At 39.2% G+C, this 26400-nt stretch overlaps 1 protein-coding gene across 9 annotated transcripts in view; it reads left to right on the top strand.

The window, feature by feature from the left end:
- The window catches only part of ATXN2 (ataxin 2), a 137176-nt gene that overhangs the window by 33335 nt on the left and 77441 nt on the right, over positions 1-26400 (top strand). For all 9 annotated transcript variants that reach the window (XM_081252634.1, XM_081252633.1, XM_081252636.1 and 6 more), the window contains exons 2-5: positions 281-317; positions 2364-2423; positions 2906-2977; positions 3554-3704. In XM_081252634.1, coding sequence (XP_081108760.1) covers positions 281-317; positions 2364-2423; positions 2906-2977; positions 3554-3704 — 320 coding nt within the window. The remainder of the gene's footprint in view (positions 1-280; positions 318-2363; positions 2424-2905; positions 2978-3553; positions 3705-26400) is intronic.

The raw sequence follows: 26400 nt of genomic DNA, 5'->3' as shown, positions 1-26400 counted from the left end.
AAATAGGTTGTTTTTATTTTTACTTTATTTCATTTTGATTGTGGTCACATTTCTTTCCTCCTTCCTCCCTCCCTTGACCCCTACCTGTTCTGGGCCTCTGAGCCAGCAAAGCACAGCAAGAGTCATACTTATGTAGCCTTTATACTTAATATTAGATGAGCCCTCCCCACAGATAGCCTCTGTGTTTTTGGATGGAATTATAAGATATTTTAAATTTGAAAAAAAATTTTAGCTTGTTTAGCCTGTTGAATTTCATAAATATAACATTTAATCTTTTCAGAGGCCGAAACAGTAGCAAAGGACTGCCTCAGTCTACGGTGAGTAACTTTAATGCTACTTGTTTGGAAAAATTGATAACTAAAATGTGATTTCTAAACCACAGACCAAAAGCCAAGGCCAAAAAATAATAAATAAATTGCCTTCTATCTCAGATAACCTTTGCAGATTAATATGGTTAGCTGTAAGACCATTAGCTATATCTGTTGGGTTTTTTTTTAATATAAATTTATTTATTTATGGCTGTGTTGGGTCTTTGTTGCTGCTCACAGGCTTTCTCTAGTTGTGGTGAGCCGGAGCTACTCTTTGTTTGTGGTGCGTGGGCTTCTCGTTGTGGTGGCTTCTCTTGTTGCGGAGCATGGGCTCTAGGCGTGCGGGCTTCAGTAGCTGCAGCGTGTGAGCTCAGCAGTTGTGGCTCACAGGCTCTAGAGTGCAGGCTCAGTAGTTGTGGCACACGGGCTTCGTTGCTCCGCAGCATGTGGGATCTTCCCGGACCAGGGCTCGATCAAACCCGTGTCCCCTGCATTGGCAGGCGGATTCTTAGGACTTCCACCTGCCACCAGGGAAGTCCTATCTGTTGGTTTTTTTTTTTTTTTTTTTTTTTTTTTTTTGCGGTATGCGGGCCTCTCACTGTTGTGGCCTCTCCCGTTGCGGAGCACAGGCTCCGGATGCACAGGCCCAGCGGCCATGGCTCACGGGCCCAGCCGCTCCGCGGCATATGGGATCCTCCCAGACCGGGGCACGAACCCGTATCCCCTGCATCGGCAGGCGGACTCTCAACCACTGCGCCACCAGGGAGGCCCTATCTGTTGGTTTTTAATGATGACTCCATGTGTAAAATGCAGAATTATCTGTAAATTATATTTTTATTTTTCATGCTTAATAACAACTCATTTGTTTTATAAATGACTAAAGGCAAATATAAATGATTAATGAGATAAATGGAACACTAGGAGTGGAGTTTTCAAAACTTTGGGTTTTGTTTTTGAAATAATGTGCTATCTTTTATTTCTTTCATTTTTCTCCCTTGGAAAAGGGCCTTCTGGTTTTAAATTTTGGAACTTTATCAGTGAAATGAAACTGGGCACAAAGGACAGAAGGTGCAAGTTCCACAAGATGCAAGAAATATAAATGAGAAGCTGTCACTGTTTTTTGAGACTTCACCTATATTGTGGATAGATTTTCTTCTTTAGAATCAGGACACATGCTTATGTAGTGTGTAATAAGGAGTGATGTGGTTTATTAGACCTTAGAACAATATCATTGATTCAGATATGCTAAGAGAAGATAGTCAAGGGTCTTCTACAGAGGTTCCCCTTCCACCCCATTTATTTTATTTATTTATTTTTTTAAGCATAGGATTGATTGATTGATTGATTGATTGATGGCTGCATTAGGTCTTCGTTGTGGTGCACAGGCTTCTCATTGCAGTAGCTTCTCGTTACGGAGCACGGGCTGTAGGCACGCAGGCTTCAGTAGTTGTGTCTCGTGGTCTCCAAAGCTCAGGCTCAGTAGTTGTGGCGCATGGGCTTAGTTGTTCTGTGATATGTGGGATCCTCCTGGACCAGGGCTGGAACCTGTATCCCCTGCATTGATAGATGGATTCCCAACCACGGCGCCACCAGGGCAGTCCCTACCCTATTTATTTTTTAAGGTATATTTAACCCTATTTAGTGTACAGTTCTGTGAGTTTTAATGTATACAATTGTGTAACCACCACCACAGTCAAGGTAATAGAACAGTTTATCACCTCCAGAAATCCCTCATGCCAGTTTGTAGTAATCCTACTCTTCAGTCATGGACCTGTCTTCTGTTCTGTGGTTTTGTCTTTCCTCAAATATGGAAGTTCACTTTTGCTTTTTTGTATCATGTATAGTCAAAACATTGTTAGTTGTTACGACTGATTTCACTTTTGAAAACTTACACTCCATAAGGAGGCAAAAGATTGTAGTAAACCAAATCTCCCTGTAATGAGTGTAAGGTATTATAAACCTAACTAAATATTTTGTAACAAAAGAAGTGTTAACTTTAATATATATACAAAGATAAATAATGAGTGCCAATAATGTTTTTTCTTAATATTCCAGATTTCTTTTGATGGAATCTATGCAAATATGAGGATGGTTCATATACTTACATCAGTTGTTGTAAGTTATCAGAGTATTGGGGAGAAACTGCCTTGTGAGTGGAATAAAATAATTTCATGAAGTTAAAATGTGAATGATTCTCAAAGTAACATTTCTTAGGTCATGTTTAATCAGGACGATTTAGAAAACAGATGAGAACTCTATTCAAGCCATTGCAACTCACTATAAAAGCATTCTTGTTAACCCTGCTGTGTACGAAATAATGTTACTAGTTGATTGTCTTCAGTGTATTATTTTGTCACTTAAAAAAACTGGAGTCAAAAATACTACATTTCACTACTTAAACTTATACTGCAGACTCTGAGCAAGGCTTCCTGAAGAATTTTGAGAATTTGGTGTATTGTTAATGTTTTAAAATTTTTTATTATGTCAGTGGTTACCTAATATGTTGAATGAAGCTATTAAAAAGTAAAATGAAAGCAGTTATCCCCCATGACTGCATAGCACAGTGTTTCTTTGATAAATTAATTGTATGTTTTTAGGGATCCAAATGTGAAGTACAAGTGAAAAACGGAGGTATATATGAAGGAGTTTTTAAAACATACAGTCCTAAGGTAATTTTTACTTTTTTTTAAATGTAAAACCCCTTGAATCATCAACTACTGTATATGTTTGTATGACTTCCTTGTAGTGTTTATTAGTTTCTGATTTAGCAGTTTATAGTTGTGAGGCAGGTATGTTTGTCATATTTTCATGCTTGGTACTTTACCTTTAATGCGCTTTTTAAAACCACTTTGAATGATTTCGCTCTTCAGTTTCAAGTACTGATTACTTTATAGAGGGTTTGTGTATTCAAAAAGACTTCTTGCTCTTTGTGCTTATTAAAATAGTTTTGCCTTTGCAAGTATTATGGACTAGAACAGTGATCTGGCGTTTCATTGTTTTCCTCTTTTCCACTATTGTGCTTAAGACAGGCCATGGTAGTAAAGACCAACTTTTAGATGAGAGGATTTTTGAATATTGGAATAGATAGTAGATCATATTTCTGAGAAAAAAGTATGATTATAAGGATGTCTTGAGATAATTTTTTACCAAGGCATATAAGAAATAGTACCTTGATGTGCTAAAGTATTCTTGTCAGGTTTTATTTTATAAATGTTTTGAATATTTACTTATGTTATTCTTTCTAGTGTGATTTGGTACTTGATGCTGCGCATGAGAAAAGTACAGAATCCAGTTCGGGGCCAAAACGTGAAGAAATAATGGAGAGCATTTTGTTCAAGTGTTCAGATTTTGTTGTGGTACAGTTTAAAGATATGGACTCCAGTTATGCAAGAAGAGGTGAGTTTTGATTTCCTAAATATGCTTCATGGTTTATTAGATATATTCAGGCAGAGACTCTCTGCACTAATCATACAGACTTCTCTTTTTCTTTCTTTCTTTCTTTTTTTTTTTTGAAGAAATAAGGGCTTTTTTGATTAAGACAAATGGAAATTTTAATGCACTTTTGCTGGAAAAATATATAAAACCTCGGGGGAAGATTTCTTGGTACTTTTGGTAGGATAAATAATGAGAATTTGTATTCTATTAAAAAATAGTTTGTAAAGAATCTTCTAAAGTTTTACGATCAAGAATGCTACTGATTATATTCAACTAAAAATTTATTGTCCCATTTGACTTAGTGTTTTAGCTTATATGTTTTTAGTTTTATAATGTTTAATACTTACAGTGTTACTATGCTTGTTCTATAAATACTTTAGTTTTCTAATTTGTAAAGAAATCAAAGCACAGGGCTAAGGGAGAAAGGCAGAGAGCTATGGATAGAAAATGATTGTCTAATGAAGTTAAAAAACGTAAAGAAGTAGAACACGTATACTGGAAGAAACATTCAGAGTATGGGACTATGTTTTAAGAATATAAAAGTGGTGATGTAGTTATGTTAGAATTTAGTCAGTTTCACTATTGAGGAGGAAAATATGGGAATTGCTGTTACTCATTTGGAGAGCATACTCTGCAGCATTGAGTTTTCAATAACACATTGAAAGGCTCTCCTGAGCAATTTTGAAATTGGTTCTAAAATTCTCAAATGATTTGTTTTGGGGTGGGGTTCAAATTCTGTAGTCATTTCTATTGCAAATTATAACAGCAGTTTTTGATTTTCATTATTCAGTCTATACCAACAGTTGTTTTCATTGTTGCACTGATTCTTCTATGCTGTTATTTAGAAATTACAAGCCTCCAGAAAGTTAAAGTCTTTCTCTTGGACCTCTTAATAAGGTTTTCACCTTTAGTTAGATTGCTTTTTCAGAAGCTAGCCAGGCTAGATACTCTGTAACTGCTTTTGCATTGCTGATGAAAGCACTGTGTTCTGATCTTGTATTTTCCTAAATGTCTGTGTCTTTGATTCACAACTCTTTGTCTAAGAGTCCTTCAGTGGCCCATACAGGGAAACAAGTCTTTTTTTAGTGACTGCCTTTGGAGTTGATTATGTTTATGTCCAGGAGCACAAAATTATTTATATTTATACTTACACTATTGAAGTATTTTACTGTTTTAAATTTAAAAAGTGACTTGGATCATAAGTCAAAAGGAAAAATAAAATTTTAGTTGAATTTATCACTTAGCACTCTGGAAAAAGTATTGGCAACAACAGCAACAGATGTTCCCTGGTCTATTGGGTACCCGGCCATTTAGCTAAAAACCATTCACAGTATGCTTTGGTTTTTGTTCTTAAAGGGAATTGGCATTTCCCAAGTTTGGAAAGGTAAATATTGCTTGAAGACATGTATGGTATCCATCCCATTCATTGATCCTGTTAAAAATTAATGTCTTTAAATTTTTACTTTATTTTGTTTATTATTTTATTATGCCTTTATTTCTCAGGTAATTTGTGTTTATTGTCGAAAGCCAAGAAAATGCAAATCAGAGCAACAGCTTTGACAGCGTTCAGTACACTCATAAGGGGATGGATGTATTTTACTATGTACATAAATAGTTTTTTTGATGAGGACATCTAGTAGTGGAGTAATTTCAGGTATTTTACTTAAAGACTGTAGTGGTTTAGTGAATTATACAATTCTGTCCAGTGCATAGTATCCTGAAAATAGTATTAAGTCATGTGTTTAGGATTTCAGTTCTCTTAATCCTGATTCTTAACACTATCCTGGCAGAAGTTGCCTCTATAAAAGTGTTATTTTGGAGATACTATAGAGAAAAATTTTTTAGAGTAATTAATTGGCATGATTTATTGTGAAAATTAAGGCACTTAGTACTGCTTTTAGATTTATATTATTTTTTGTTAAACACATACTCAGATTTCTAGTCTCCTTGAGTAAAGGAAGGAAGGATTTAACTAGTGATTCTTAGTGCTGGTTTCACATTTTAGTCTCCATGGGTTTTAAAAATTGCCGAGATCTCACTTTTGGTGATTCTGATTTCATTGTAATTAGCCTGGGTGAGGCTCTGAGTATTTGATTCTGAGGTGTAGTAAAGCATGTGAGCCATGAGTTTCATATGATAAGATCCTAGGAATGGCTCTGTTCTGGAGGTCATGAGGATTTGTACTTTCTTTCCTTACCTCACAGTGCCCTTTCTGTCTCAGAATTGTAGATTATCTTGAATAGTCCCCAGTGGTATCAGTTTGATACCACTTTGCTATGTTTTTTTTTGTTTGTTTGTTTGTTTGTTTGTTTGTTTTGAGGTACACAGGCCTCCCACTGTTGTGGCCTCTCCTGTTGTGGAGCACAGGTTCTGGATGCTCAGGCTCAGCAGCCATGGCTCACGGGCCCAGCTGCTCCGCGGCATGTGGGATCTTCCCGGACCGGGGCACGAACCCGTGTCCCCTGCATCGGCAGGCGGACTCTCAACCACTGCGCCACCAGGGAAGCCCCACTTTGCTACGTTTTAAATGGGTAGATGGATTGAGGTGTTTTTTTTAAGGATTAATGGAAGTGAATGAGTGATAAGAACAAAAAAGCTAATATTACATCGTAGCTTCCTAAAAGAAGAGGGAAATTTGTTTCCTTTCTGAGCTTTTATCTTATAATTCTATGCTGTAATAGTACTGTCAAAATCTTAAGTTGATCATACGTAACTAAAATCAAGTGCCTATTCTATGTGTTGGACTCTGTGCTAAGCATTTTATGTGCATTTTTTCATTTAATCATCACAACTTCTTTCTGAAATGGGTGTGATTATTATCCACATGTTGTAGGTGAGGGAACTTGAGACATGATTAATTAACTTGATAAAGTGAGGACACAAACCCAAATGCTCTCTAACCTCAAGTCATGTTCTTAAACATTGTCCTATAGTGACATAAATTATGTGGTCTAATTTATTGTTTAGCTGAGCTGGTTCAGAATTAATCTGGATTTACCTTAAAGGATTTCCCCACAAATAAAGCCAAAAGTAAAAAACAAAATCCTCATGCAGAATAAATATGCAGATTATTATGTTCTTCAAAAATTCTTTTCCTTTTTATATGTTTGGCTTTCTTTTGGGGAAAACTTCTTAGAGTTAGTAAGGTCAATGTGGCTTTTAAGTTTTTAATGCTTAACTTCATTGATTTTAATAAGGTTTAAAAGTCATTCATATACATATGCAAATGAATAATAGGCCTAGAAATAATTGATATCTTAGGATATGGTGAAAAAGTTTCATCTGACCTCTTGAATGTTGTACACATACCAGTTTGATTTATGGGCAAAGTGAAGAGTAGCTTTACATCTTATCTTGCAAGCCGTGGGTTCACTTTGCACATGTGTAATTAGAAGAGAACATTAGATTATCACTGGAAAATTAGTGTGTGTTTTATCTTTTATTTGAATTCCAGTGCAGACAGATCTGGGATGCTCTCATTTTCCCCTTTTCATTTTGCCATCTATTTTTTAGGGCATTCAGCTGACTTTGTATCTGTCTACCTTGGAATTGGCATATTGTTGCTACTCGATTTTTACTTGGTTTTCTGTCTCTTTCCAACATCCCTTGCTCATCTCCTTTTTTCCTTTATTCTCTTTCTGCTCTTCCTGTTGCTCCTTTATTCATATTTTGCTCTTTGATTTAATACCCCAACTCAGCTGTATTTTAGTTCTGTGGCTTCTCTTCTTTTGTACTTCCTTATTCCATTCTCTCTCATGCTTCTTTCTACTGCTTCATTTCCTTTGTACTATTCTCAGCCTGTAGAACAGGGATCAGCAGACTTAAAGCCTGTGGATCAAATTGACTCATCAATAAATAAAGTTTTATTGAAACACAGTTATGCCCATTCATTTATGCATTGTCTGTGGCTGCTTTAATGCTACAGCGGTAGAGTTGAATAGTTATAATAGAGACTATATGGCTTTCAAAGCCAAAAAATGTTTACCATCTGGCCCTTTATAGGAAAAGTTTGCCAAGTCTAGACCTAGATTATTTTCCCTACTGCATTTCAGCTATTACGGTTGTTCAAAAATACATATTGTAGCAGCTTTAGTGAAATAACACAGAACATATTTTGTCTCAACACTCATCCTTTGACTCTAGATTCATCTAGTATAGTGTAATTTCATCTAATTCCTTATTTCAAGTTAGATTTAGTCTTTTTTTTTTTTTTTTTTTGCGGTACGCGGGCCTCTCACTGTTGTGGCCTCTCCCGTTGTGGAGCACAGGCTCCGGACATGCAGGCTCAGCGCCCATGGCTCACGGGCCTAACCACTCCGCGGCATGTGGGATCTTCCCGGACTGGGGCACGAACCCGTGTCCCCTGCATCGGCAGGCGGACTCTCAACCACTGCGCCACCAGGGAAGCCCTAGATTTAGTCTTAAGAATCACTTTTGCTTGCCAGCTCCTTTGTCACAGTAAGTCAAAAACCATACATGAGAAAATTGGTTATTGGGAATGCTCTCTATAATCAACTGTCCCCTCCCCCATCTACAGATTTATCTTCCCCCTTGCCATCATTGTTCTCTTTCCTTTAGCTTTAGTAGAGGAGATATCTCACTTCCTGTTTAATCCCAGCTTCTCCAGTCATGCCCTTGACTCTGTCCATTTTACCATTGCTGGGTTCTTGCTCTTTTATGTCACCTCTCTGTGTCCAGACTCTTCAACCTCTTCCTTTCCACTTACTCTTTCCCTTTAGCCTGACAACTGGTTCAAGTCCTTCTCATCCTAAAAAGGATCCCTTTTTATCTTGAATTCTTCTAACTACTGTTCTGTATTCCCTTCTTATCCAAATTTCTTAACTCGCATTTTCTACTGACTCCTCCCATGAGGAGTAGTAGTCTGCCTTTTATGCTCACAACTTGGAAACTTCTGAGGCTACCAGTAACCTCTAGTTGCTAGATCTTTGGGGCTGTTTCAGTCTTTACTGCTGCATTTGACACTGTTGATTTCACCCTCCTTCAGAAGCTGCTCCTCTGTTTTTCATGGGTCTTATTAATCAGTTCTATCCTGCTTTATTCTTGGGCTTCATTTCTGTCACACTGCCCTTCAATGTGTTTGTGTTCCCCTAGTGTTTCTTTTTTTCTTTTCTTATGACATGAACTTTTTTTTTAATAATAATAATTTTTAAAATTGTAATTATTTGCTTGAGTGTCTCTGTCTCACTTTTTCCCACCCCTTTTTTGTTTGTTTGTTTGTTTTGGCCATGCTGTGCAACATGGCGGGATCTTAGCGTGGAAGAGCAGAGTCCTAACCAGTGCACCACCAGGGAATTCCCTGACATGAGCTTTTAAGGTTTAGTTTCTTTAACAATTTTATTTATTTTCTTTCTTTTTTTCTTTTTTTTTTTTTTGCAGTACGTGGGCCTCTCACTGTTGTGGCCCCTCCCGTTGCGGAGCACAGGCTCCGCACGCTCAGGCTTAGCAGCCATGGCTCACGGGCCCAGCCGCTCCGGGGCATGTGGGATCCTCCCAGAATGGGGCACGAACCTGTGTCCCCTGCATCGGCAGGCAGACTCTCAACCACTGCACCACCAGGGAAGCCCTCTTTTTTTTTTTAATTTTATTTTTTTATTTTTGCCACGCCTCGTGGCTTGCAGGATCTTAGTTCCCTGACTAGGGATTAAACCCGGGCCATGGCAGTGAAAGTGCCAAATCCTAACTACTAGACCACCAGGGAACTCCCTTTCTTTCTTTGCCCATTGCTCTTACCCACATTTCAGTCGCTTATATACTCTCATAATATCGGCTATCACATAGAAGCCTCCTCTCCAGCATCTCTCCATCACTGCCCTTATACCATGTTGTATTATAATTAGATGTTTCTGTCTCCCCCATTATGAGTTCTGTGTGTATGGATACTGTATTTTTTTCATCCTTGGAGCCTAGTATGGTGTTTTGTCACACAATATGCTCTCAATATAAATGTCTTTTTTGTGGGGGGGTGGCTGCATTGGGTCTTCATTGCTGCGTGCAGGCTTTCTCTGGTTGTGGCGAGAGGGGGCTACTCTTTGTCGCTCTGTATGGGCTTCTCATTGTGGTGGCTTCTCTTGTGGAGCACGGGCTCTAGGCGCGCAGGCTTCAGTAGTCGTGGCACATGGGCTTCTATAGTTATGGTGCACGGGCTTAGTTGCTCCGCAGCATGTGGGATCTTCCTGGACCAGGGATTGAACCCATGACCCCTGCATTGGCAGGCAGATTTTTATCCACTGCGCCACCAGGGAAGTCCCAATAAATGTCTTTTGAATGTATGAAATGAGGGCCTTCATATACTTTTAAAGAAGCAGTTTCATGCAAAGAACAAGAAAGCCATAAGTGGTCTTATGTCTACAGCCAGGCAGCAAATACTTACTGGGCTCTGTAATGTATTCATTGCTATGCTAATTGCTATAGACAGTACAGAGAAATTCAAGACCTAATATATTTTGGGTCCCTTTTGAGAACTTAGGGATGCTGTATACCCTCACCCTACACAAAACGCATATGCAGAGACTTCTACATTTAATTCCGTGGTGTTCACTGTTTCCTAGGGAGTTCATGTACTCCATGTTAAGAAGCTCTGCTCTAGGCATTTTCAGAGTTGGAGATACCAAAGCATGTGAAAGAATTCAGGAAAAATGGAAAGTTGAAATTGGTGACATTGAATCCCAAATGGAGTTCAGAGACATGAAAAATTGTGTATGTTGTAGTAGTTGGAGGAAGTCGGGTTGTGAATGTGTGATTAGAGAGCAGTGAGAAATAAAACTGTACAGATTATTTTATTCTGGTGTTGCACTGTTTTGTTTTCATGTGGGCATCCTGTATGTCTCTTAGGGTGGGGTCCTATGAGTAACAAAGAGGGATCTTTTCTGAAGGGCATGACATTAGGAATGCCATGTCAGTCGCTAAGGAAGAGGCAGATCCCAGAGCAGGATATGGCCTGAGAATCCTTAAATTCTGTGTTCCAGATTCATTCATGGGCGGTGCTCTAGTATGGCGGGGCCGGCCATAGCCTTGCAGCTGAGTAGGCACATTCTTGGAGCAAGGAGTGCATTAGGTTCTATAGATGGGCAAGAGGTGCTAACATTGGACAGGCAGGCAGCTCTAAAGGTGGAGAAGTGATTGGGATCGACAGCCTGCCCTTTGGGCAGGAGGTAGGATAGGCCTTGTGGTAGGTAGGCAGGTGGTCTTGTGGCTGGGGGCTGTCTAGGAAGCTGAGCAGGAAAGCCCTGTCAGGGGGTTGTCTTGGGCTTTGGGAGTAGCTTTGGGAGTAGCTTTTCTAAGTAAGTCCATGTTCGAATAGTCTTCTGTTAAAACTGTACTGTTAGAAAGTTTACTGCCTCAACCTTGCTGTGGGCTAGTTAAAGAAGGATGTATGTCCATGCCAGGGCCAAATAGTAAATGGAGATCCATCAGCATTTACTGAGGCCAGTATGGAGGTGGCACAGAGTTTATTGAGATGAAAAAAATTAAACAGGTATGGTGGAACAGGTGATGGAAACCTAAACAGAGTAGTTTGAGGTACATAATAGGGAAGTGTTCCATGTTTATTAAAATATATGGTTTCATTTATTAAAATTTTATCTCTATATGTTTTTAGAGCATACAGAAATTATCTGCTATATTCTTCATGTTTATAACTCTTCTGTTTTTAGTTTTTCAAGGAACCTCCGTACTGTTCTCCATACTGGCTGCACCAGCTACATTCCCATCAACAGTATAGGAGGGTTTCCTTTTCTCCATACCCTCCAGCATTTATTATTTGCAGACTTTTTGATGATGGCCATTCTGACCAGTGTGAAGTGGTAGTTTTGATGTGCATTTCTCTAATAATTAGTGATGTTCAGCATCTTTTCATATGCTGTTGGCCATCTGTATGTCTTCTTTGGGGAAATGTCTGTTTAGGTCTTCTGCCCATTTTTTGATTGGGTTGTTTGTTTTTTTGATACTGAGTTGTATGAGCTGTTTGTATATTTTGGAAATTAAGCCTTTGTCGGTCTCATCATTTGCAAATATTTTCTCCAGTTCTGTGGGTTGTCTTTTCGTTTTGTTTATGGTTTCCTTTGTTGTGCAAAAGCTTATAGGTTTGATGAGGTTCTGTTTGTTTATTTTTGCTTTTATTTATTGCCTTGGGAGACTGACCTAAGAAAACATTGCTACAATTTATGTCAGAGAATGTTTTGCCTGTGTTCTCTTCTAGGAGTTTTATGGTGTCATGTGTTGTATTTGTCTATGAGCCATTTTGAGTTTGCTTTTGTGTATGGTGTGAGGAAGTGTTCTAACTTCACTGATTTACATGCAGCTGTCCAGCTTTCCCAGTACCACTTGCTGAGGAGACTGTCTTTTCTCGATTGTATATTCTTGCCTCCTTTGTTGGAGATTAATTGACGGTAGATGTGTGGGTTTATTTCTGGGCTCTCTATACTCTTCCATTGATCTATATGTCTATTTTTGTGCCAATAAAAAAGGTAGCATTCCTGAACTCCCTAGTAGGTAATTCAGACAAGTCCAGGACATTTTCAGGAAGACAGTTTACTTAGTAGTATTGTCTAATGCAAGTATACCCAGTTACTGTCTGGTTTTAGTTTTATTTTTTCTCTTGCTCTGCACAGTCTCAGTGGAGTCTTATGAACACCAAATATATTAAAAAACTAGTAATAAAGCAGGGCAATAAAGGAGTGTGGATAAATTGTCTCCACCTTAATTTCTGATCAGACCTGGCAAATAGTTTTAAGTGAGAATGTGCACTTGAACAGTTGGTCTTCTAATTTATACTACAGAAGAACAGTCTGAATCTGTAAAATGTTTTATATATCTGCCGAGGAAACAGAATGGTGTTTGTATAGCTGTTCAAGAATTGGAATTAATTTTGTCTACTAACTTTTTCTTAATCTGTTGCCAAACACTTTTGCTATAAGTTTAAGAGTTAGTTGTTGTAAAAAGACTACTGTATTGGCTAATAGTATTGGAAGACAGTTCCCACATTCTGTTTTCTGATTCCTGAATATTTCCGAATTTACCTTGGATTTTTTGCCCTAAATCTTCTATAAAATCACTTTCTTTCCCCTTTCCTTTCTCTGTCTTCCCTTAACTTTTGAGATGAAAACAGTACCTTTTATAAAACCCCCCCTCAAACAAAATTAGACCATTTCATTCTTTAGGATGGCATAGGCTAAAGGCTCCTCCTCCCCGCTCAAAATGGGGTTCTGAACCAGGAGCCTAATGGAGAAGCTGAAAACAGAATGTTCACCTCTGGATACCACTATACAAAGTGTATCTTTCTATTGAGGTTTTTGTTAGAATTTTGCCTGAACTATTCTGGAGGTAATGTAGGAATTAGAAATCTAATGTTCTGTGGCATCTATCACCTTGTTTTTTAAATATAGCAGGCCTCACGAAGTGGACTTCGATTTTTCTCTTGTTCTTCTGTGTTACATTAATCTGGCTTTGCTGTAGAATTGGTTGTGCACTTGATCCTGTGGAGTCTTGACTACTGATCTTCATTCAGATTTTTCAAAGGAATCTGGTTTGTGGGCTTAAATTTTTTTCCCTGGTACTTGGTTGATTTTTTAAGTCAAGTAGAGCAGCATTTTTTAGGTATTTTCAATTATTTTATTTTATTTTATTTTATTTATTTATTTTTTAATACATCTATATTGGAGTATAATTGCTTCACAATACTGGGTTAGTTTCTGTTGCACAACAAAGCGAATCAGCCATATGCATACACATGTCCCCATATCCCCTCCCTCTTGAGCCTCCCTCCCATCCTCCCTTTCCCACCCCTTACATCATTTCAAAGCACTGAGCCGATCTCCCTGTTCTATGCTGCTGCTTCCCACCAGCCAACTATTCTACATTCGGTAGTGTATATACGTCTATGCTACTCTGGCTTCACCCTCCCACCCCATGTCCTCAAGTCCATTCTCTATGTCTACCTCTTTATTCCTGCCCTGCAACTAGGTTCATCAGTACCCTTTTTTTTAGATTCCATATATATGCGTTAGCATGCAGTATTTGTTTTTCTCTTTCTGACTTCATTCTGTATGACAGACTCTGGGTCCATCTACCTCACTACAAATAACTCAATTTTGTTCCTTTTTATGGCTGAGTAATATTCCATTGTATGTATGTGCCACATCTTCTTTATTCATTCATCTGTCGATGGTCATTTAGGTTGGTTCCATGTCCTCGCTATTGTAAATAGTGCTGCAGTGAACATTGTGGTGCATGACTTTTTGTTTCTTGTTTTTTTCACACACACACACTGTATTTTATTTTTACAAGAAATAAATAAACTGACACCAAGCATTGTAAATGGATGACCACAACAAAAGCAACAATGATTGCAATTACCAAACACGAAACACACTCGTACTGTCATAATATTGACATTCAGTCCAGTAATCCTCCACTGTAACAGCTCCTTTACTTTGCAGTGAAAATTGATTTGTATATTTTTTGCCTCTGAGTCCTTGTGGGATTTTTTTTTATTATTGTTCAAGCAGAGTCACAAAAACTATAATCATCCTCATCAGTTCACTCAGTCCCATGTAATTAATTTTTTTTTCATCTTGATCTTTTGTTAGCACTTTTATGAATTCATCAGTTTTCCATTAGAGTTCTGAAAATGCTTATTCATTCAGTTCAGCGGTATAGTTAGTTACCACAAACCTCTACTTGTCAGAGTCTTTTCCATGAATTCCTTGAAGATGAAACCCTTTTATAGGAACATTTTTGCAAAAGCATCAGAGTACACCCAGAACTGTCTGTAAATGACAAAAGACTTAAAAATGACCACGGTTAAAGATTTGATGAAAGTTCATAATAATGCAATTGACAAGGAAATTTACTTATTTCTGAGATATACATTTTAAAGTAATAACTAGAATTATGACTTACAACATTATACCAGAACATATAAGATTTTTAGAAATTTCATGTAATGTCTGAAACATTTATATTAATATATTTCCATACAAATAAACCAGAGTTTAGTATTAATTGTTTTTTGTTTGTTTGTTTGTTTGTTTATACTGCAGGTTCTTATTAATCATCAGTTTTATGCACATCAGTGTATACATGTCAATCCCAGTCACCCAAATTCAGCACACCACCATCCCCACCCCACCGTGGTTTTTTCTCCTTTTGAGTTATGGTTTTCTCAGGGTATTGTCCAGTACTGGGATTGCTGAGTCATATGGTAGTTCTATTTTCAGTTTTTTAAGGAACCTCCATACTGTTTTCCATAGTGGTTGTATCAATTTACATTCCCACCAACAGTGTAGCAGGGTTCCCTTTTCACCACATCCTTTCCAGCATTTATTGTTTCTATCTTTTTTGATAACGGCCATTCTGACCAGCGTGAGGTGATACCTCATTGTAGTTTTGATTTGCATTTCTCTAATAATTAGTGATGTTGAGCATCTCTTCATGTGCCTCTTGGCCATCTGTGTGTCTTCCTTGGTGAAGTGTCTATTTAGGTCTTCTGCCCATTGTTTTAACTGGATTGTTTGTTTTTTTGATATTGAACTCCATGAGCTGTTGTATATCTTGGAGATTGATCCTTTGTCTGTTGTTTCATTTGCAAATATTTTCTCCCATTCTGAGGATTGTCTTTTGGTCTTGTTTGTGGTTTCCTTTGCTGTGCAAAAGCTTTTAAGTTTAATTAAGTCCCATTTGTTTATTTTTGTTTTTATTTCTGTTATTCTAGGAGGTGGGTCAGAAAAGATCTTGCTGTGGTTTATATCAAAAAGTGTCTTTCCTATGTTTTCCTCTAAAAGTTTTATAGTGTCTGGTCTTACATTTAGGTCTCGAATCCATTTTGAGTTTATTTTTGTGTATGGTGTTAAGGAGTGTTCTAATTTCATTCTTTTACATGTAGCCATCCAGTTTTCCCAGCACCCCTTATTGAAGAGGCTGTCTTTTCTCCATTGTATGTTCTTGCCTCCTTTGTCATAAATTAGGTGCCCATATGGGCATGGGTTTATCTCTGGGCATTCTATCCCGTACCATTGATCTATATTTCCCTTTTTGTGCTAGTACCATACTGTCTTGATTACTGTAACTTTGTGGTATAGTTTGAAGTCAGGGAGCCTGATACCTCCGTTTTTTTGTTTTTTTTTTTTCTCAAGATTGCTTTGGCTATTTGGTGTCCTTTGTGTTTCCATACGAATTGTAAGATTTTTTTGTTCTAATTCTGTGAAGAATGCCGTTCGTAGTGTGATAGGGATTGCACTGAATCTGTAGATTGCTTTGGGCAGTATAGTCATTTTCGCAATATTGATTTCTTACAATCCAGGAAAATGGTATATTTCTCCACCTGTTTATGTCATCTTTGACTTCTTTCATCAGTGTTTTATAGTTTTCTGAGTATAAGTCTTTCACCTTCTTAGGCAGGTTTATTCCTAGGTATTTTATTCTTTTTGTTGCAGTGGTAAATGGGAGTGTTTCCTTAATTTCTCTTGCTGATTTTTCGTTGTTGGTATATAGGAATGCCAGAGATTTCTGTGCATTAATTTTGTATCCTGCAGCCTTACCAAATTCAGTGATCAATTCTGGTAGTTTTCCAGTGGCATCTTTAGGATTTTCTATGTATAGTATCATGTCATCAGCAAATAGTGACAGTTTTACTTCTTCTTTTCCAGTTTGTATTCCTTCTATTTCTTTTTCTCTTGATGTCCATGGCTAGGACTTCCAAAACTATGTTGAATAAGAGTGGGGCGCAGTGGATGGGAATCAGCCTGCCAGTGCAGGGTACACGGGTTTGAGCCCTGGTCCAGGAGGATCCCACATGCTGCGGAGCAACTGAGCCCGTGCACCACGACTACTGAGCCTGTGCTCTCAAGCCCGCAAGCCACAACTACTGAGCCCACGTGCCACAACTGCTGAAGCCCGTGTGCCTAGAGCCCGTGCTCCACAACAAGAGAAGCCTGCGCACTGCAATGAAGAGTAGCCCCCACTCGCTGCAACTAGAGAAAGCCTGTGCGCAGCAACAAAGACCCAACGCAGCCAAAAATAAATAAGTTAATTAATTAATTAATTAAAAAAGAAAAAGAAAAGAGTGGCAAGAGTGGACATCCTTGTCTTGTTCCTGATCCTAGTGGAAATGCTTTCAGTTTTTCACCATTGAGTGTGATGCTTGCTGTGGGTTTGTCATATATGGTCTTTATTATGTTGACGTAGGTTCCCTCTATGCCCATTTTCTGGAGAGTCTTTATCATAAATGGGTATTGAATTTTGTTCAAAAGCTTTTTCTGCATCTGTTAAGATGATCATATGGTTTTTATTCCTTAATTTATTAATGTGGTGTATCACATTGATTGATTTGCATATATGAAGAATTCTTGCATCCCTGGGATAAATCCCACTTGATAATGGTGTGTGATTCTTTTAAAGTGCTGTTGGATTCTGTTTGCTAGTATTTTGTTCAGGATTTTTGCATCTATGTTCATCAGTGATACTGGTCTGTAGTTTTCTTTTTTTGTGATTTCTTTTCTGGTTTTGGTATCAGGGTGATGGCGGCTTTGTAGAATGAATTTGGGAGTGTTTCTCCCTCTGCAGTTTTTTGGAAGAGTTTGAGAAGGATCTGTGTTAGCTTTTCTCTAAATGTTTGATTGAATTCGCCTGTGAAGCCATCTGGTCCTGGACTTTTGTTTGTTGGAAGATTTTTAATTACGGTTTCAATTCATTATTTGTGATAGGTCTGTTTATATTTTCTAATTCTTCCTGGTTCAGTCTTGGAAAATTGTACCTGTCCAAGAATTTGTCCATTTCTTTTTGGTTGTCCATTTTATTGGCATGTAGTTGTTTGTAATAGTCCTTTGTATTTCTGCAGTGTCAGTTGTGATTTCTCCTTTTTCATTTCTAATTTTATTTGTGTTCTTTCCCTTTTTTTCTTGATGAGTCTGGCTAAGGGTTTATCAATTTTGTTTATCTTCTCAAAAGAACCAGCTTTTAGTTTTATTGATCTTTGCTGTTGTTTTCTTCATTTCTGTTTCATTTATTTCTGCTCTGTTCTTTATGATTTCTTCCCTTCTACTGACTTTGGGTTTTCTTTGTTCTTCTTTCTCTAGTTCTTTTAAGTGTAGGGTTAGATTGTTTATTTGAGATTTTTCTTGTTTCTTGAGGTGAGATTGAATTGCTGTAAACTTCCCTCTTAGAACTGCTTTTGCTGCGTCCCATAGGTTTTGGGTCGTCATGTTTTCATTGTCATTTGTTTCAATGTATTTTTTATATTTCTTCTTTGATTTCTTCAGTGATCTCTTGGTTATTTAGTAGTGCACTGTTTAGCCTCCGTGTATTTATGTTTTTTACAGTTCATTTCCTGTAATTGATTTACACTCCTATAGTATTGTGGTAAGAAAAGAAGCTTGATACGATTTCAGTTTTCTTAAATTTTCCGAGGCTTGATTTGTGACCCAAGATGTGAGCTATCCTAGAGAATGTTCCGTGTGCACTTGAGAAGAAAGTGTATTCTGCCACTTTTGGGTGGAATGTTCTATAAATATCAGTTAGATCTGTCTGATCTGTTGTGTCATTTAAAGCTTGTGTTTCCTTATTTATTTTCTGTTTGGATGATCTGTCCACTGGTGTAAGCGGGGTGTTAAAGTCCCCTACTATTATTGTGTTACTGTCGATTTCTTCTTTCATGACTGTTAGCATTTGCCTTATGTATTGAGGTGTTCCTATGTTGGGTGCATAAACATTTATAATATCTTCTTCTTGGATTGATCCCTTGATCATTATGTAGTGTCCCTCCTTATCTCTTGTAATTTTATTTTATTTTATTTTATTTTATTATTTTTTTTGCGGTACGCGGGCCTCTCACTGTTGTGGCCTCTCCCGTTGTGGAGCACAGGCTCTGGACGCGCAGGCTCAGCAGCCATGGCTCATGGGCCTAGCAGCTCCGTGGCATGTGAGATCTTCCCGGACCGGGACACAAACCCTGGTCCCCTGCATCGGCAGGCGGACTCTCAACCACTGCGCCATCAGGGAAGCCCCAGTCTTTATTTTAAAGTCTATTTTATCAGATAGGAGTATTGCTATTCCAGCTTTCTTTTTTTTTTTGTTTTTTTTTGTTTTTTGCGGTACGCGGGCTTCTCACTGCCGTGGCCTCTCCCGTTGCAGAGCACAGGCTCCGGACGCGCAGGCTCAGTGGCCATGGCTCACGGGCCCAGCCGCTCCGCGGCATGTGGGATCTTCCCAGACCGGGGCACGAACCCGTGTCCCCTGCATCAGCAGGCGGACTCTCAACCACTGCGCCACCAGGGAAGCCCCCAGCTTTCTTTTGATTTCCATTTGCATGGAATATCTTTTTCCATCCCTTCACTTTCAGTCTGTATGTGTCTCTAGGTCTGAAGTGGGTCTCTTGTAGACAACATATATATGGGTCTTGTTTTTGTATCCATTCAGCCAGTCTGTGTCCTTTGGTTGGGCCATTTAATCCATTTACATTCAATGTTATTATCGATATGTATGTTCCTATTAGCATTTTCTCAATTGTTTTGGGTTTGTTTTTTATGGGTCTTTTCCTTCTCTTGGCATTTCCTGCTTAGAGAAGTTTCTTTAGCATTTGTTGTAAAGCTGGTTTGGTGGTGCTGAATTCTCTTAGCTTTTGTTTGTCTGAAAAGCTTTTGACTTCTCCATCGAATCTGAATGAGATCCTTGCTGGGTAGAGTAATCTTGGTTGTAGGTTTTTCTCTTTCATCACTTTAAGTATATCTTTTTTTTTTTTTTTTTTTTGGCCGTACACGGGCCTCTTACTGTTGTGGCCTCTCCCGTTGTGGAGCACAGGCTCCGGATGCGCAGGCTCAGCGGCCATGGCTCACGGGCCTAGCCGCTCCGCGGCATGTGGGATCTTCCCAGACTGGGGCACGAACCCGTGTCCCCTGCATTGGCAGGCGGACTCTCAACCACTGTGCCACCAGGGAAGCCCCACTTTAAATATATCTTGCCACTCCCTTCTGGCCTGTAGAGTATCCACTGAAAAATCAGCTGATAACCTTATGGGGATTCCTTTGTACATTATTTTTCCCTTACTGCTTTTAATATTTTTTCTTTGAATTTAATTTTTGCTTGATTAATATGTGTCCTGGTGTGTTTTTCCTATGGTTTATCCTGTATGGGACTCTCTGTGCTTCCTGGACTTGGGTGACTATTTCCTTTCCCATGTTAGGGAAGTTTTCCACTATAATCTCTTGAAATATTTTCTCAGACCGTTTATTGTTCTATTCTTCTTCTGGGACGCCTATAATTCGAATGTTGGTCTGTTTAGTGTTGTCCCAGAAGTCTCAGAGACTGTCTTCAATTCTTTTTATTGTTTTTTCCTTATTCTGCTCCTTGGCAGTTATTCCTGTCATTTTGTCTTCCAGATCACTTATTCGTTCTTCTGCCTCTGTTATTCTGTTATTGATTCCTTCTAGTGTATTTTTCATTTCAGTTATTGTGTTGTTCACCTCTGTTTGTTCTTTAGTTCTTCTGGATCTTTGTTAAACATTTCTTGTATTTTTTCAATCTGTGCTTCCATTGTATTTTCGAGATTCTGCATCATCTTTACTATCATTACTCTGAATTCTTTTTCAGGTAGATTGCCTGTTTCCTCTTTATTTATTTGGTCTTGTAGGTTTTTACCTTGCTTCTTCATCTGTGACATGTTTTTTGTGCCGTCTCTTTTTTTTTTTTTTTTTTTTAATGAGTGGGATTGTGTTCCTGGTTTACTTGTTGTTTGGCCTGAGGCTTCCACCACTATTGGGTAGAGCTGAGTAGGTTATTGGGTAGAGGTGGGTAGGTTATTGGGTAGAGGTGGGTATGTTATTGGGTAGAGGTGGGTATTGGTGCTGAGATGAGGAACTCTGTGAGACCTCACTCTGATGAATATTCCCAGAGGTCTGAGGTTCTCTGTTAGTCCAGTGGTTCAGACTCAGAGCTCCCACCGCAGGAGCTTCTGCCTGACCCCGGGCTCGTGAATCAAGATCCCGCAAGCCGTGTAGGGCAGCAAAAAAAAAAAAAAAAAAATTAAAAAGAGAACAATAACAAAGTAAAAAATAAAATTAGACTAGGAAACTAACAGATATGTTAGAAAGAATATAAAAATAATAATATAGATGAATCAGCAACCGGAAGGTACATCAGTACCACAATAGTAAAAAAGAGAAAGGGAAAAGGGGAAAAAAAGGGGCTGGGGAGGTGGAGGGGGGGAGGCCTTGGCCCTGGAGAGCAGGGCCTAAACAAGGGTGAGGTTTGGGTGGTGGGCAGGGCCAATGCTCAGGACCCACAGGGCTGGAAGGAACAGAAGGGGCCCAGGTGTGCCCCCCACCCCTGGTCTCAGGGCACGGGACCTCACCTGGGAGCCCAGCAGCCTTCCTGGGCTCGAGTGGGCAGGGCAAACGCCCTCCTCTCCTCTCACCTGCTCCTCTGGTCTGAGATCTGGGAGGGCCCCTCCCGCCTGCCTCTCCTCATCTCTTGGGCCTCCCTTCTATGCCCCCAGGACCAGTGTGGCTGGGTGGGGGTGGGAGGGGGGGGCCTTGGAGGGCAGGGGACTGGCCTGGGAGCTCAGCAGGTTCCCCTGCCCTCAGTAGGTGGGCAATTGCCCTCCACCCTTCTGCTCCCCCTGGATGGCCCCTCCCACCTGCCACTCCTGATCTCCCCAGCCTCCCTCCTGTGCCCCCAGGTCCCATGTGGCCTGGATGGGGCTTTGGGGCGGGGGGAACCGGCTTGAGAGCTCAGCAGGCTCCGCTGCCCGAGTAGGCCAGGTGATTGCCCTCTGCTCCTTTGCCGCTCTTCCTGGAGAGCCCCTCCCACCTGCCTCTTCTGATCTCCCTGGCCTCAGGGGCACCAATCTTGATTGGCCTCCACTTCTCTCCCCTTGGTCCCCCTGCGTCCTACTGGTTCACTCTGGGGTTCCTCCTGTCTTCTTGGGGGTCAGAGTTCCCCACCAGCAGCCGGCAGGCACCCTAGTTGTAGGGAGATGCTAAGTCCGTGTCTTCCCACACCACCATCTTGACTCCTCCCCGCAGCAGCATTTTAAGTGATAAAATTTCTGAACAATTTCAGCTCAACTTTTAATTTAGCTAATTAAAGGTTTTAAGAAAATTGCTTTTCAAATGTTAAATTGCTAATTACAGTGCCTTTATGTTACATGAAGGGCTTAGTAAAACTAAGGTGAAATATTTTATCTTAAAAATGTTTTGCCTAAAGTTTTAACTAGGGAATCCAATTTGTACATCTCACAAACAGAGTTTATTAGTAGGGGAAATAAGAACTATTGCATATTTATTTATTTATTTACTTTTGGCCATGCTGCGCCACATGCATGCATGTGGAATCTTAGTTCCCGGACCAGGGATCAAACCCTTGCCCCCTACAGTGGAAGTGCAGAGTCTTAACCACTGGACCGCCAGGGAAGTCCCCAGAACTACTGCTTTTTAATATTTAAGTAGGATATATTTTTCTCTCAGGAATATTTTTTTATCTCATTTTATCACAGTACTATAAAATTTTGTAATTCGTTTTGTATAGGAAGAGTATCAGGTTTCTTCATTATTGATGCATTCTGGTGCAGATTGGCGCTGCCTAAATAGAGCTTCTGGGTTGAATTACTTTATTCAGACTTGTGATAAAGTATATTGTAACATCAAAAGCATTTGTATGGTTGTTTATTGTGGAAGCCCTGTATCCTTTGCACTTTCTGAATGGTGCACCGATCGAGATGTCTGTCCTGTTGTTTAGTCATATTCTAGGCTTTCCCGTTGATTTCCATCAGAGGAACAGAAACACAAATTAATTTGCAAATTGTATTTTTAACAAGAACAGAACTTAGGTATTTGCTTCTCCACATCAGTTGATTCTTTCCAGACTTTGGTCAAAGGAGTACCTAGGCCAGATCTCAGAAAAGAACAAAAGAAAATGATTTGGGTGGTTTGGTTTGATTGTAACTAGAAAACCATAGAGTCTCTCTTTAAATTTTTAATTAATTTATTTTTAACACAAGGAATGATGTTTGGACTGAAAATAAGAGACTCTTAAGATGATACACTATACTTTTCCTTGGAGTTACTTCTTGCTCAGGAAAGAACTTCTTCACGTGGCATACTGTGTTTCTTAGAGCTCATTATTGCTGCTTTTCCTCTCCTGTATTTGCACTTTTGAAGCTGACATCCTTGAGCTCTCTTGCCTACTTCAGCTGTTCCAGTAGTCTCCACCTCAGTTCTCTTGCTAAGGCTCTGTCATTTCTTCCTTGAATGATAAATTTACTTTGAGTTACAGGACTCAGAAACTTTCTGTGATGATCACAGTCAAAATAACTATTGCTCTAGGCTACATTACTTTGTTGTCAGACATCTCATCCCTTGTTAAAAAATCTACAGTGACCACTGTTGATTCCAGAATAAAGTTGGGATGCCATACCTTGGCATTCAGGGCCCTCCCCAGTGGAACTTCTCTTTTTCAACCTCATCTCATTATTCCCCAGTATTAATCTGCTTCTTGACCTAAGGTGGTGTTTTCTGCATGCTAGATATTCTTCTCTCCATTTTTGAGCTTGGTTATCTTACTGTTGGATTTATTCTCCACGCTGAGTATCTTCCTTCCTAACTAGAATTTTAGATACTTTTTCAAGACCAAGCTCAAATCTCCTTTCCTCTTTAGAGTCTTCCCTGACCTTCCCAGCTCACTGTGGTCTGTTTTGATTGCCTATAACAATGGCTTCTAAGCTTTACTATATTTTATTTTCAGCACAGAATAGTTTGTTCCCCACTACCCCCAAGGAAATCTCATGCTGAATCCCACTTATAAGGCAGTGGTGGGGGAGGGGATTCGGAATTATCCTAGAACCTTATTTATTCAGCTTTTGCTCTGTCTGCTCAGGTACCCTTAAGAAATCAGATTTCATGGAGCACAGTTGAAAAATCAGTTACCTCATGTACTGAACACTCAGCTTTACAAAGCAGTGTATATCTTTTTGTGAGTGTATTTTGTCTCTCCCAATGCATTATAATTTTCTGGAGTTCAGACATCATGTTCTAGAACCTAGGGATGTGTACACCCTGTGGTATCTAGCATAATGCCTTACAGATATGTAGTAGGTACTCAATGTACACTGATTCTTTCAATTGATATTTTAAAAGTTTTATAGGTCTTTTTTTTTTTTTTTTTTTTTTTTTTTTTTTTTTTTTTGCGGTACACGGGCCTCTCACTGCCGTGGCCTCTCCCGTTGCGGAGCACAGGCTCCGGACGCGAAGGCCCAGCGGCCATGGCTCACGGGCCCAGCTGCTCCGCGGCACGCGGGATCTCCCCAGACCGGGGCACGAACCCGTGTCCCCTGCATCAGCAGGCGGACTCTCAAACACTGCGCCACCAGGGAAGCCCATAAAGTTTTATAGGTCTTTACACACACTACACCCAAGCCAGGGAAAAACTAGTAGTTTTGGTGTTTCTTTTTTTTTTCTTTCTTACGTAGACATTGCCATAGACAACTGGTAATTACCACTCATTTCCAGGAAACTCAAGAAAGCAATTATTCCTAGCCAGACTAAAAGCAGCTTTCCTACAACATGACATATCCAGAGTATATTTTTCTGACAAAAGGTTGCTTCTAGTAGGCATTTTAATACCCTTTTGAAATACAGAAAACAAAATCCCAGGTGCTAACTTTGAAAACAAGACCCAAATGATTCTGGTACAAGTGAGAGAAGTCAGAAGCACAGGTGAGGGAGTGAAGTATTAGAACATGCATGTGGACTATTTTGAAGGTCTTTTAAAGTAATTTGCCTTAGTTGCTGTGTATGTTAGAAATGCATACATACTTGAATTTATCTCAAAGGACACAATGTATTCATTTGTGAAGAACAGTATGAAATCAGCTTTACTTCGGTTCAGTTTGAAATCACACGAGTAAAAGATACCACACCTTAGAGATTAGCTTATTTTATTTTTGTGCTAACCAGGGTAGAAATAAACCCCTTTCTACTTATGGGTCACAAAACTCATTTTCCTTGTTCAAGTACCCTAGAGGCAAAGATATGATTAGGTAGTTCTCTGTTTGAAAAAATGACATTCTTTTCTAGTAAGATAAGAAATTATTTTTAAAATTTTTAAAATTTTGAGTAAAATGCGGAGTGCAGGTGATTGGCCTGTTGTTCTTAATTTTGTCGTGTTGGTCTGTCCTGTCCTGTGGAATGTTGTTAGGTGTTGCATGGATTTGCTCACCAGTGTGTTCTCCTTTATTGTAACATCTCCATCTACTAGAAAGTCATGGTTTTGCCATTATTGGCTTTTATTTTATTTGCACAAAAGACTTTTTTTTTAATTTAATTTAATTTTTTTGGTTGTGCCCTGTGGCTTGCAGGATCTTAGTTCCCCGACCAGGGATTGAACCAATGCCCTTGGCAGTGGAAGTGTGGCATCCTAACCACTGGACTGCCAGGGAGTTCCCCCAAGAGACTTTTAAAGACAGGTGTTTGGTCAAGAATTCTAGCTGCTGGGACGAGAAGAGATTATGAACAGGGAAGTCTTTGTTGCCTGTTTGTAGGGGACATGTGCTACAGAGATGGATTCTGATTTTCTGTCCTGACCCTATCATGTGTGAAGTCAGGATGACCTGTGTTTTGTTTTTCAACACTTTATACTAGTTCTTCCTGATTCATTTTCTCCTTTAAAGCTTAAAGTTGAAGAAAAAACAGACTTTTGTGGATCTAACCTCAAAGACTTGAATTTTGTGGTTACATAACTGTCATCATATGGTGTATCAAACAAACCACTTCCAACATTTTAAATGTTAAATAGTTCTGCTTAACAGGCCCAGAATTATGCTTAGAAATTAGTTGTGGTTGTTCAAAATGAACATTATCCACTTCTGCATTTTTTAATAGGCAAGTGCTATTGTCTGATTCATATTGTAATATAATTATAACTTCTTGGTATTTAGAACAGAGGGATATATACATTTGGAATGTATTTAAGTTTCCCATAGTTTTGTGGCTAAGACCCTTAATATCTTCAAATGTTAGTTTGAAAATGGTAGATTTTGCAAAATTTTATTTTCAAGTTGATCATTTGGAACAGTACACTATTCCTGCAGAAATTTAGTTCTGTTACTTCAATACCATTCATTTCCATCTTATTTTAGCAGCCTGCTTTCATGACTTTGTCATCACTTGTAACTGCTTCTCTTCCAGAATGCCCTCCAGGATCTACTCTGACCATAGCCACCTTGACCTTTACTCTCCTACTCCTTTTCTTGTTACCTCTCACAGGGCTCTCTGACCCTTCCCTGGCCTTCCATTTTTAAACTCCTCTCTGTCTACTCCTTCAGCTAAGTAAAGGAGTGTGGCTGGGGAAAATACCATTGTGGTGCTGGTTAGTTAGGAATGTAGGGTTTCTAGCTCCTGCTGGAGCTTCAGCTCAGCAGACCCTTTTCTAACCTCTTTCTACAACCCTAATTAATGACTACCACCTCCAGTTCCTTACTCTGTTTACCTCGTTTCCTTTATCCACAGCAGAATGCTCTTTCTTCCTTCTTTTTAGAACACATAGCCAGTGTTCTTAACCTGGATCCATGGATTTCCAAATGGTTCATGGAGAAGATTCAGGGCATTGATGAACTTGGGTGGGAAAAAATATCACATCTTTATTTTCATTA

Source organism: Mesoplodon bidens, assembly GCF_964165515.1.
Source record: "Mesoplodon bidens genome assembly, chromosome: 13".
NCBI lineage: Eukaryota > Metazoa > Chordata > Mammalia > Artiodactyla > Ziphiidae > Mesoplodon > Mesoplodon bidens.
This window is presented reverse-complemented; position numbering and strand designations above follow the sequence as displayed.